The following is a 12705-nucleotide window of genomic DNA, read 5'->3' as shown; positions in this document are numbered from 1 at the left end:
TTTCAATTTGCAATATCACAAAAACTGAGTGACCACTGCGGTTATATGCAGACAAACGGAGAGTCAAGTGGATATAGCTAAAGTGATGCAGTTCGTCGTGCTGATCATATATGTATATATATTAGGGTGGAGCGAAAAAAAAAATTTTTTTTTGCTTAGCCTGAGTGTAAAATTTGTAAATTATAAAAAAAGAAGATTTTTGGGAAAAAAAATCATTTTTTAACATCAAGAGGCGGCCCACTTTAAACTCATTTAAAATAAATTTCGAGTTAAAATTTATTTTGGACAAAAAAATTTTTTTTTTGATTTAAACTCTTCACATTTATATAAAGATCATCGAATTTGACGGTTTTAGACTTAAATTTTATTTTAATGCTTGTCGTTAAGACTTTTTTTTAAAACTCTAATAGTAACCACAAAAAATTTTTTTAAGTTGATAACTTGGCCAGAAAGAGAACTCTCCGCAGCTTCTAGAACACTTATCAAACATTTTTTACGAAATAAAAATGTTAACTCGAAATTTACTTTAAAAGTGAGCCTCTATATTTCAGATTTTTTTCCCCCTAAAAAAAAATTTTTTTTTATATCTACAAATTTTACCATCAGCCTAAGCAAAAAAAAATTGTATTCGCTCCACCCTAATATATATATATATATTGCGCCTGGGTATTACAAACTTCGTGGTAAACTTACAATAATATACCCTCTTCAGTCTATAAAAATTAACATATGTTTAACAAAATAACTGAAGAAGTTCAGTTTTTTCTTAATTTAGCACCGTTAGTAAATTTGGTTTTTCTCAGATACTTCTAACGGACACATTGTTGGCAGCTCCAAAATACAAAGCTTTTTCACTGTACAAATTGAATCACCCTTTATAGATACCGCAAATTTGAAAAAAAACAGCAAAACAAGCATCTAATTTGCTTAAGTGAGCCGCATTAATGCAAATTATCTGCATATGCTAAGCATACGCAAACCAATAAAGCGCAAGGCTATGCTAAAATCAACACAAAACGGTCGCTATTAAAGAAAAATACAGAAAAGCAAAGAAAAATGCAAATTACAGCAATACTTTTGTACAACGCAGAACACAAGTTGCTTGGAAATCATATATTTCTGGCTACAATATGTGTGCCTGACATTTATGACTACGGAAATGGCCGGCGAAACACAGCAGCAACAACTACGAATGTGTATGTATGTGCGTAATTGAAATTGCAGGCGTAGTTGCAGAGCTGAAGTATGGCAAATGCGTTGTATAAAAGACAGGCGACACCACGTAGACGGCAACAAGAGTGCAATTTATATGGTACAGACATATTATTGCACACAGAAATGCAGCGCAGGATAAAGCCAGGCTTAGTAATCAAGTCCGGCAACATTTATGTGCAGAGAATTTGAGTTAGCAAGCATTTTACTGGCAGCTAGTGCGTTTAGTTGGCGCTTAAATGGCTTATAATGGACATTTATATGCAAAACACTGTCGTCGTTTATGCAATTGCACAAAAATACAAGACCAACCTATGTATAGCACACGATATTGTGCAAATATTTCATGTCACGTGTAGTATTTTTTTTTTTTTGCAATGAAAAGTGTTGGACCACACGCTTGCTTTGCACTCGTTTCACTTAAATGCCACACATTCGCTGCAACTTAAGTCAGAGACGGCGTAATTTTATAGTGTTATCTGTGAAATGTCATATTTGCAGCAGCGCACACACACTTTCTTGTGTTTTACTAGCGCGCTGCGCCATGTCGTATACGTAACTTTTCACTAATTAAGCGTTTACACCACTTTGTGGCACACTTTTTATTAATTAACCATAAATATTGTACAACAACAATATTATTGACACAACAACAGAGCCAGTGCCGGTGTTGCCGCGCTTGTTAAAATGTGAAGTCAAGTTTCGCGTGCGTCGTGGCGTATACACAACATATACAGCGTTGGTATGTGGTCGCCGTACTTTTGATATTTAAACCGCAAACTTGTATGCGTGTGGTTGTGTCGCTATCTGTTAGAGCGTGCAACGTTGTAAATGCCAAAAGGACACATATTTCACGCATAATTACCATTTAAGTTGTGCGCTTGTGTGTCATTAAAATGACAAGCGCACAAAATGAAAGAAACAACTTGCAAAAGTAAAGAAATGATTAATAGAGTGTATGCAAAGGCACTATTTTACGGCTGGTTGAAGCTCATTTGCTTTTCATATGAGCGCAACTTGAGCAAGCACTTGTGTCTAATGAGGCAAAAAACATGTGTAAGCAACTAATATTAATTATTAAGCAGGCATATGTATGCAAAATTAATGATAGTATTGAAGGCAATAAATTGCATATTTTTTTATTTACAATAAAAATATTATTTTTGAACTTTTTTACATAATTAAATAAAATATGATATTTTGTGACAAAAATTTTCAATATAAATAATTATTTATAAAAATTTGTTCTGAAGTAATTTTAAAAAAAAAATTTTTTTTTAGTTATAAATTCATTAAAAAAAAATACCAAAAAATATATAATTATTTTACTATAAATTAGCTTAAAAAATTTTGGTATAAATAATTATTTATATTGAAAATTTTATCATAAATTACCGTATTTATTAAATTATGCAAAAAGTTACAATACGCTAAACTTTAAGAAATTTATGTAAAAAATTTTCAATATAAATAATTATTTATACAAAATTTGTTTCGAAATAATTATTCAAAAATTATTTACTCTAAGCACTTTAAGAAAAATGTGTATTGTATATATAAAATTTGTTTTAAATCAAATTTTTCAAAACTAATATTAAAAAAAATGCTGAATTTATTAGAAAAGACTTTAAAAAACTATAAAACTTACAAAAATCTTTTTTTAGACATAAATATAAAGAAAGTAACTTTACTATACTCATTTAAGAAAAATATGTATTTTATACATAAAATTTGTTTTAAATCAAATTTTTAAAAACTAGTATTTAAAAAAATGTAGAAAGCTATAAAAAATGTAAAAAACTTACAAAAAAAATTGTTTATACATAAATATTGCAGATAGTTACTTTATTATACACATTTAAGAAAAAAATGTATAGATATATATAAAAATTTTCTTTACAAAATTTTTAAAAACTTATATTAAAAAAAATGCTGAATTTCAAAGAAAAAAATGTAAAACTATAAAACTAAGAAAACTTTTATTTTTATGCATAATGTTCTTCTTCAAGTATGCATTTATCGAAACTTATTTCTATTTCTTCGTACTATGAGAATACTTTAAACTTTGAATTATAAAAAATTTTAAAAATTTATAAATATTAGAAGGATAAGATAAGCAAACTAATTTTTAAGTATCAAAAATATGCATATTAATATTTTATATAAAGTATACATGTATATACTCACAGCGTTTTTAGGGAGTTTGCTGCCGAAAATAAATTTTCCGATAGGCTAGTGATTTTGTTCTCATCCAAGTAACTTTAAAAAAAAGAAAGAAGAAATAAATTTGAGATATTTTAGATATTTAATATATATTAAAAAATATGCTTCAATGCATATATATTGAAATAATAAAAGGATTATATTATAAATATAAAAGCCGAAAGCCAAAATTTGTTTGAAAATTTTTTTTTACATTTTTTATTATTTTTAAGTGTGCAAAGAACTACTAAATTATTAGAAAAAATTTTGACATTTTTTTTTGATTTTACTTTAACAACGAAATATTTCAAAATTCATATTTAGGCAAATTTTTTTTTTTTTTGTGAGATATTAAATTTCAAGAGCTTTATTTTATAAATTATTAATATAAAAACTGAAATGGTTTTAATTTCATAAAAGTTCGTAATTTTTTTTGTATACTAATACTTTCAAAACTTGGTTTTCAAAATTATTTTATAGTTTTTTTTTCAAAATATATTTTTAACTATTATTATTAACTATTATACTTTGAAATATTTTTTGAAAAAATATTTCTAATTTTTTTTTCAAAAAATATTTCTAAATATTTTTCAAAATATAATATTTTCAAATAATAATACTTAAAAATTATTTTTCAAAAATTCATATATTTCTTAAGTTTTTGCGGCCACCTCATGTCCAACAAATTTGTCGTGTTATTTTTAACAGAAATATAAGTCAAAAGCATACTTACAGTGTTTTCAACGGTAGCTCAGAGAGTTTTCTGAATGCGTATGGCGCGAGATACTCAATTGAACAAAATTTTAGAACACTGAAAAATTAAGAAATAATTTTGATTGAAAGCGACGCAAAAGCACAGTTTTTATATAATTTTAAGTCTATACGTAACGTGTATACATAATGTTAAAAAAAATCTGAAATAATATTAAACATTTTTTATTACTTTTTTTAGAAAACTTTTGCAGTTAACATATAATGTAACATATTAAATTTGAATATTTGCATATACATAATATGAATATGCAATGTGCGTATCTGCTTATACAAACAAGTAGGCATGTAGTTATCTGCCACACGTTTGCTTTGTTGCTATAGTTTGGTTTCTGTGGTTTTAAGCTTTTGTGATCGGAATTTACAATGCCAGCGAGTAAAACTAATTTAAACTCAAATTTTACATTTTAGGGCATGTGAAAGGAGTATGTATGCAGTATGATAAATGATATGCACAGCTAATTATAAACATCAAAAGGTCTTGTGGCATATACTTGTATGTATATTTTTTACAGTAACTTTCGAAATTTTTCAAAAAATTAGGAAAATTTATTATTTAAAAAAAGCTGCAACTAATTTATAGAAAATCTTGTGTTATAACTATTATTACAAAATTAACGGGTAAAGAATTAAAAATATTATAAAATAATGAAAAAACATAAACAAACAAAAGAAAGGATCTATCAGCCCTCTAAAGAGCAACGTTTCACCAAATAGGCGCAACTAGAAGCTTGAGCTGGTCCAGTTTTAAATAGATTTAAGATTTTATTACTTATTGTTACGCTTAGAATAAGCAAATTCAAAAAATATAGAAATAATATTAAAAAAAATTAAATTATTGTAAATTAAAAAAAAAACTAATAAATTAAAAAAGTTGTACTTTTCATATTTTTTTATATTAGTAGGAGAAAACAGACCAAAAAAAAACAGTAAAAAAAACTACTACTTTTTTGACGTTATAACACAAAAATATAATATCAAAAATTTTCTTTTGCTATTTCAAGTATTTCAAAATCAATTTTATAATAAAATCAAAAATTTTATAATATAAAAAAAAGAAAGAAATAATTAAAAAAATTGCACTATTCGTATTGTTTTAATATTAATCGAAAAAATTGCAAAAAAAATTAACTGTGCTCTTTTTTGACATTATAACACAAAAAAAACAAAATATCAAAAAATTTCTTTAGCTAGTTGCAAGTATTTCGAAACCAATCGCAAAATAATTAAAAAATAGTGGAAAAAAATTAAAAAATAAACCAAAAATAAAAAAAAATTTAATTAAATAATTTAATATTATTAATAAAAAATTTATTTAAAAAAACATTAACCAAAAATGTTGTACTATTCGTATTTTTTTAATATTAATCGAAAAAATTGCAAAAAAAACTACTACTTTTTTAACGTTATACAAAAGAAAAAATTAAAAATATCGAAAAACTTCTTTGGCTTGTTGCAAGTATTTCAAAATCAATCGAAAAATTAAAAAACTTTATTAAAAAATAAAATAAGTTTATTAATATAAAAATATTAACTAAAAAATAACAATTTATTAAAAATATTGTACTATTCAAAAATATTTACAAATTTGCAACAAAAAATATTTTTTTAACTAGTTTAACGTAATGCTGCCAAAAACAATATCTCAAATATCTAAAAATATTTTTAAAATAATACTAATTTTTTAAATACTGGTCGAAATAATAATTTTGTAATAACTGTTAGTTTTCTACTTCGAATAACATGATTTTCATAATTTATTGCATACTTACAGGCTCTCAACCACTGGCAGCTGTTCAAAGAAGTTTTCGTCAATTTTTGGGAAATTATTTCCGGTTAAATCACTGCAACAGGAAGCATAAATATTTTTTTTAGTAAATATTAATCAATAAATGCAATTTAATATGACAATTAATGTGTTAATTAATTTTTAATTCAATAAAAGCAAGCAACAAAAAAAGAACACGGACATATTATTTAATATGCTTCAGCAGCAAAGGAAAAAAAGTCATAAAATTATGACTAGCGAATATTTCACATGAGCGAGCATTGCCATGGCTGCGCAGTGACAGCAATCAAAAGTTTCAAAAGTTATTTAATAAAGAAAAACTTAATTATGCGCCGTGCGTAGAGTATTTTTTCGTTAGTGGTATAATGCGCATGATAGGCAATTTTTGATGCTCATCCCGCATTAAGCGTCTCACAAAAACACGCGCGTGAGTAAAGCTGTATATGTGTCTATGTATGTAAAAGTGTATGCCACACGAGTGTAAACGCTGCAGCGCACATTAAATTTGCAAATAAATAGTTATAAATGTAAGCGTGTGTATATGTATTTATGGCTGTATATTTATTTATATTGTTGAAGTATACTCACAGCATTGCCAGCTCCGTGGCGGGCAGGTTGGCGGGCATTGCCGTTAACTGCTGGAAGCGACATAAAATTTCATCACCGCGACAAAGGCAGCTGAAATTGGTGCTGTTGAGCCAATCTGCGAATGTGAAATGTGAAAATGAGTAAGAAATTACAACAGAAGCAACAAAAGCAATACTTGCAATAATTAAAGCCTACAGAGAAATAAGTAAGACAAGAAAAAAACGTCAACTTCGGCTGCACCAAAGCTATAATACCCTACACAAATAAAAAAGTTTATATAAAAGAAAATAATTTTAATCGAGCAATTTGCCACAACAATTTCAAAAATATAACCGAAAATATACAACGAGAAGTGTGAGATAGCTTTTGCTAAGCAATTAAGTGACAAACAATCACTTAGCGCCAGCGGCAATTGTATCAATGCCGTTGCATGTGGCAAGGCAATTAACGCCAATAACGGTTAATTTAAGTGGCGCTCATACGACTTGCCAAGCAGCACATTCCCACAAGCACATACATACATACAAACCCACATACACAATTATAATCGTACAGGTAGACCCCGGCACTTACAGCACGTCTCCACCGGCACGTCGTCGTGGCGCCCATATGCCTGCTTGCGAAAGAAATGATCCCAAAATTTCGCATCCACATCATTGACGCAGTTCCACTCATCGGAGGCATCATCACAATCCGCTTTGTCGTCACAGTTTAGCCGCTGCGGCACGCATTGCGCCGAAATATTGCAATGGAAGTAGCCCATTGGGCATTGGTCCATTGCATCGGGCGCTATAATTGCGTCGGCTGGCTCATTGACTGCTGCCGCCGTTAGGCCAGTGCTCACCGTCACTGCTGTTGCTGTTGTTGTGCTGGTGGGCAGGGTTAATGGTAGGAATGTTGTGGCAGGTGTAGGAAGCAAGCAAACTGTGAAAGAAAATGAGTTGGAAAATCATTAATGTAAATGTATATATTTTTCTAGTGTAAGTGGGGTAATTAATGTTGAGCGGACAGGGTTGCATGTTACGTGGGTATAAGTTGCGTTAAATATTGACTGCAATATCTTTCGCTTCAGCAGTTTGACAGTTTTAATTACCGATAATATGTTAAATATGTAATATGAAAGTACCTGTGTAGATTTAAGCTGTTCACAAGTAGACTGTGTTTGACTTTACTAATAAAATTAACGTTCTTAAAACTGTGGTCTCATAACTTCTGCAAATACCAAAGCATTACCATTTAAAAAAGCCGTACAAAAACTGTTCTCACTTCAACTGTTCCTACACCGTATTAACAATTTTCGCTTAACGCCGATAAAACACTATTTTCTAAGTCCACTGGTTATATAAAGCTTGTGTTAATAGTCAAATAAACTGTTCTCACTCTATAATTTCTGCATTTATAACAAGCTTTAAGCTGTGTTAGTTAACAGCAAAGACCCGTGACTATTCATTTGCATTGTAGACACAAAAACTGTACTTATTAAAACTATTCCCAGTCTATATATTTTTAACAATACAATACAACAATTACAATATTTAAGCAATTATAGTATCTTTTAAGCTTAGCAACATCATTTCTTGGCGGTAGTTTATCAAATAAACTGTTCTCACTTAGTAATTTCGTTTTTAACATTATCAAATTCAGTTATGTTGACTTACATATATTTATTTATATTATAAAAACACAAATAGACGCATATTTGGCAGTGATCAGCCTCTATCTAATTCCAGGAAAGTGTCTTCCGATTAAAAGAAAGCGAAAATGCATTCTAAAAATATTGCTGCCAGCATAATAACAGCTGGCAACTATACGCCACAGTCCCTAAAAGCGCTGTTGGGCCAACTTGCAAAATGAAGACTTTTTCCGATTTTCGAGCAAAAGTTAGCTACTAAAAAACTGGCAACGTCCCACTATCAATTCCGATTAATCACACTTTCTACAACAACACACACTGCAGCGCGTTTCAATAACTTGTCGCTGTGAGTAAACAAAATAGCATTGACAAATATCGGCGCCCTCATATCAAGTGACCACGCATCCACATGGAAGTGTCGCATCCATCACACGCATGGCACACGGCCAACTGCAAATTCCAGACGACAGTGTGACGCTCAGGCACTCCACGCCCACTACGAACAAGCGCGTGTAATTGAATTCCGCAGATGTGGTGGGTTGTGGCCATAAGCGTTTAATATTTCAAAAATTTATTATTGTAGTAATGTGTGTTGTAGTTGTAGAGTAGCTGCCTGTGTTGATACACAATAGTTTGCTGCACTTTCACCCGTCTAACGATACATTTCGAGTCCAATGACGTTGCCACACACTTGGAAAATTCTTTGTTGTCACAAGACAGTGAACATTGGCAGCGTGCTAACGTCTATTCTTGTGGTTGTTGTCACTATTTGCGATTTTACAGTTGCCGCTACTTGACAATGCCCCTCACATCTTGCTGGTGCCAGTGTCGCTCGTGCGCTGAATGTTAACGACACGTGTAACACCATTTCGTTTGAGTTTTATTGCTCGCATTGCTGCTCGGTTCGGTCTTCAGTGTTTGCTTTTTGTGCTTCCACTAATGCGTTTCTGCTTCCATTCTTAGGTTTACTTACGGGTTTCTTGATAACAAGCTCCATTCTGCTACCACCAATTTCTTATGGTTTTATTTCAATGTATTATGTTTATATTTTACAATAACATCTTCAATCCCGAAGCATTTAGAATAATGTAAAATTTTTATTACGGGATTTCAATATTTCGGGATTTTGATATTTCGGGATTACCAAATTTCGGGATTTCGGAATTTCGATATTTCAGCATTTCGCAACAAAATCCAAACAATGGAAAAAATTTTATCACACGACATTTAGCTTTCGGTATCTATATTTTCAGATATATAATTTTTTTTTCTATAAATATTTCGTCTTAGAAGACCACCCGTAGTATTATTTGAGTAGTAGTTTCCAAAAGAAAAACTCTTAACGAATTTTGAAATTTAATTTATGCAAATTTTCAAAGTGTGAAGACTAAAACAATCTTATTGTGAGCAAGCTAATAGTTGGAATTGTTCTAAAAACTAATATTAAATTTGTTTCGTTGAATATTACCAATTTCGCTTAAGTTATTATAAGAAAACTAGTGTTATAAATTACAAACAATGTCGTAATAAGTCTTTTTTCGAAACGCAAAGAATTTCGAGGTTATATTATATTATATCAATATAGGTCTTTAAATCGTGTTTGAAATTATTATTATCCTGCATGTGCATTGTGACCGAAAATATTGTACAATACTATAAGACGATTAGAACTAGATTAGTTGCAACTTTTTCCAAATAAATAGCTTGCTGTAAACCTAAACTAAGATTTCGGAATCCCTCGAATTTTGTTAGCAATATGTAATATACTTGTAATACAGCATATAAGAAAATTAAGCAATTATTCGAAAACCTTGATGTTTCTGAGGACATAACCTGTATGTAACCCCTAAATTCGGTATTCACTACACTGGCTCTCCTATTTGCCACTCACACACATTTGCACACACAAATCGCCCGCAGTCGCATTTCTTCGGCTTTTATCGCTTGCTGCTTTATTGCTGCAGCACTCGCCGCTTCGAATAATCATGAAATATACGCAATTTGCTTGTTTCGTGTTGTTGTCGCCATTTCTTGCACAATGGTTGCTTTCTAGGTACATTTCTGTCACTGTAATACCTCGCAGACGTTTACTTAGCCAATTTCTGTTTTTTTTTTGTTGTTTTACAGCAACATAACCGCAAACGGCTACGTTTTTATTGTTATCTGCACTTTATTTACTTTTCCTGTATCGTTAGCAATCCACGCCTTGTTGTTGTAGCTGTTATTTTTTGCATTTCGTTTGTTGTTGATTCTTTGCTATTTTTTATACTTTACTCTTCCCCTTTTTACCGTTCCGCTGCCGTTACAAATATCTTGTTTTGCCCATAAATGACCAAGGTCACGGTGCTTGGTGGTCTGATTTTTATATCAACATTCTCACTTTGCCCTTCCCTTGCTTTATTTATCCATCAAAATTGGCTTTCTCAATAATATGGCCAACAAGGCACATGCAATACAATTATGTCCATTAAAAATAGCAAAAACAAAGAGAAATTGGCGTAACGTGTACGCAATAAATGCCGTTGCAGGTGCGCTCGTAAACGTATCGACGATTTTAATGACTTGGCTCTGCATTGAGATATGCGTTGTCTTTGAAAATGAATTAAGTCGATGCCGGTAAAGTAACTGTATTGGAAATGGGCATAAATTTTCATCAAGGCGCCCGTTGAGGCTATACAATAGCCATGCGCAACTTTATAACAGTAAAAACAAATTATAGAAATATAAAGACCTAATTGAATAATATTGCGCCACAACAAGGTCCTGCCGCAAAATCGTTGAAGACTCTCCCTCTCTTCCTACTTTTAAACTTCTATAAGTCATGAAACTGACAGTGACACAAGTGCGCACACAAATAAAAAAACGAAACAGTTATTCTAATAAACCATCTTTGCGTGTATTATGTCGCATAGAGTCAAAACCTAGGCATACAAATTGAATATAGAAACCAAGCTGAAAAATTTTGCATTGCCAAAGCAAATATTTGCCACCATAAATTACAATCGCATCCTTGACAATTCTCATTCACTGAGTGACAGACCCATCAATATTTTTGTATAACTTTTCAAGTTTACGAAATTAACATACCTTCTACTAAAATTATTTTTAATACACCCTGTACTAGAGTACAGTATAGTGTAATACACCTTCTACTAAAATTATTCTTAATACACCCTGTACCATAGGCTCCAAATATTTCACTAATTGCTTAACCCTCTATCATACTTTACTATTGTACTTTAAGTGACTCTTGTTCCCACGTCCGAGTTCCACGTAAGCGTACGTAATTGACCCCGATTTTAACAACGCCGAGAACAGTCAACTAGGCTTGGCAAGCGCAATAAGACAAGGACCTAGCTTAATACGTAAATAGCTTAGCTTAAGCCCTAAATATCATTTATTTAACGTAATTTAGCGATTTTCACTTAAAAATTTTTTGATGAACTTCTATGGACTTTTGCTTCATATCGGAAGTACTACGCCATTCATTGAATCAAAGAACTCATCGACGTCGACATATCTCCCATCGTCCAAACAATTAACTTTACTGAAGAATTTCTGAAAGAAACATCAGCATCTGCAGCCAAAGTGTAGGCTCTAAAATTCGTGACTCACTGCAAACGCTCTAGCAAAAAAAAAGCAAGCTATCCTTTAGTAGAATCTTAAGTGCGAGTTTCCCAAGATTGAGGGAAATATATCGAGATATTTGAATGCCAGACGAAACCTCCACCTTAGCTTAAATATTTCTACTTTTTTATACCCTGAACAGAGTATATTAAGTATGCCGCGAAGTTTGTAACACCTAGCAGGAAACCCCATAATATATATACATATATAAATAATCAGCATGACGAGCTGAGTCGATTTAGACATGTTCGTCTGTCTGGTCCCCTCGTTTTTGATTTCGATGTATTTGAAATTTTGCTCACATCATTTTCTCGGAAAGAAGCTGCTCATTTGTCAGTGCTTGTATGCGAAACTTTTTTATTTGACGAGATATCTGCACGAAATTTGGCATGGGTTATTCTTTAAGGCAACGGTGTAATTACTGAAAAAAATTTTCAAATCGTATCACTATAGCATATAGCTGACATAGAAACTGAACGATCGGAATCAAATGCTTGTATCGAAAACTTTTAAATTTTAGGAGATATCTCGACGAAATTTGGCATGGATTATTGTCCAAGGCAACGGTGCCATCCCTGGATAAATTTTTCAAAATAAAGTTCTTGCAAGGAATCTTTTGTATTTTTGAAGTTATAGCTTCATATTTTTATTTTGATTTAAGATGAAACTACTGACTGGGTAAAAATATACCTTGGAGATTTTTATATAAAAACCGCGAACAAAATATGGTCTCTCAAAAGTATGCTAAATAGCTTGATATGCAACGCTAATTGCTTCAACGAAAAAACAGTGTTGGAAACTGTTTACATTTTTCCATTTCCTTCGATTTCAATGTCGCACAAGGAAACATAACATGTGAGCGCAAATATATTGGCGGCAATAT

The 12705-nt window shown here is 31.0% G+C and overlaps 1 protein-coding gene across 1 annotated transcript in view; it reads right to left on the bottom strand.

Annotated features, from left to right (window-relative positions):
- The window catches only part of Lgr4 (Leucine-rich repeat-containing G protein-coupled receptor 4), a 57629-nt gene that overhangs the window by 22883 nt on the left and 22041 nt on the right, over window positions 1-12705 (bottom strand). The window contains exons 3-7 of the mRNA XM_014237534.3: window positions 7136-7486; window positions 6563-6677; window positions 5958-6029; window positions 4148-4225; window positions 3400-3471 (exon numbers count right to left, since the gene is read on the bottom strand). Coding sequence (XP_014093009.2) covers window positions 3400-3471; window positions 4148-4225; window positions 5958-6029; window positions 6563-6677; window positions 7136-7486 — 688 coding nt within the window. The remainder of the gene's footprint in view (window positions 1-3399; window positions 3472-4147; window positions 4226-5957; window positions 6030-6562; window positions 6678-7135; window positions 7487-12705) is intronic.

This window comes from Bactrocera oleae, chromosome 5 (genome assembly GCF_042242935.1).
Source record: "Bactrocera oleae isolate idBacOlea1 chromosome 5, idBacOlea1, whole genome shotgun sequence".
Classification (NCBI taxonomy): domain Eukaryota; kingdom Metazoa; phylum Arthropoda; class Insecta; order Diptera; family Tephritidae; genus Bactrocera; species Bactrocera oleae.
The sequence above is the reverse complement of the archived record's forward strand: the minus strand, read 5'-3'. Positions and strand labels throughout refer to the sequence as shown.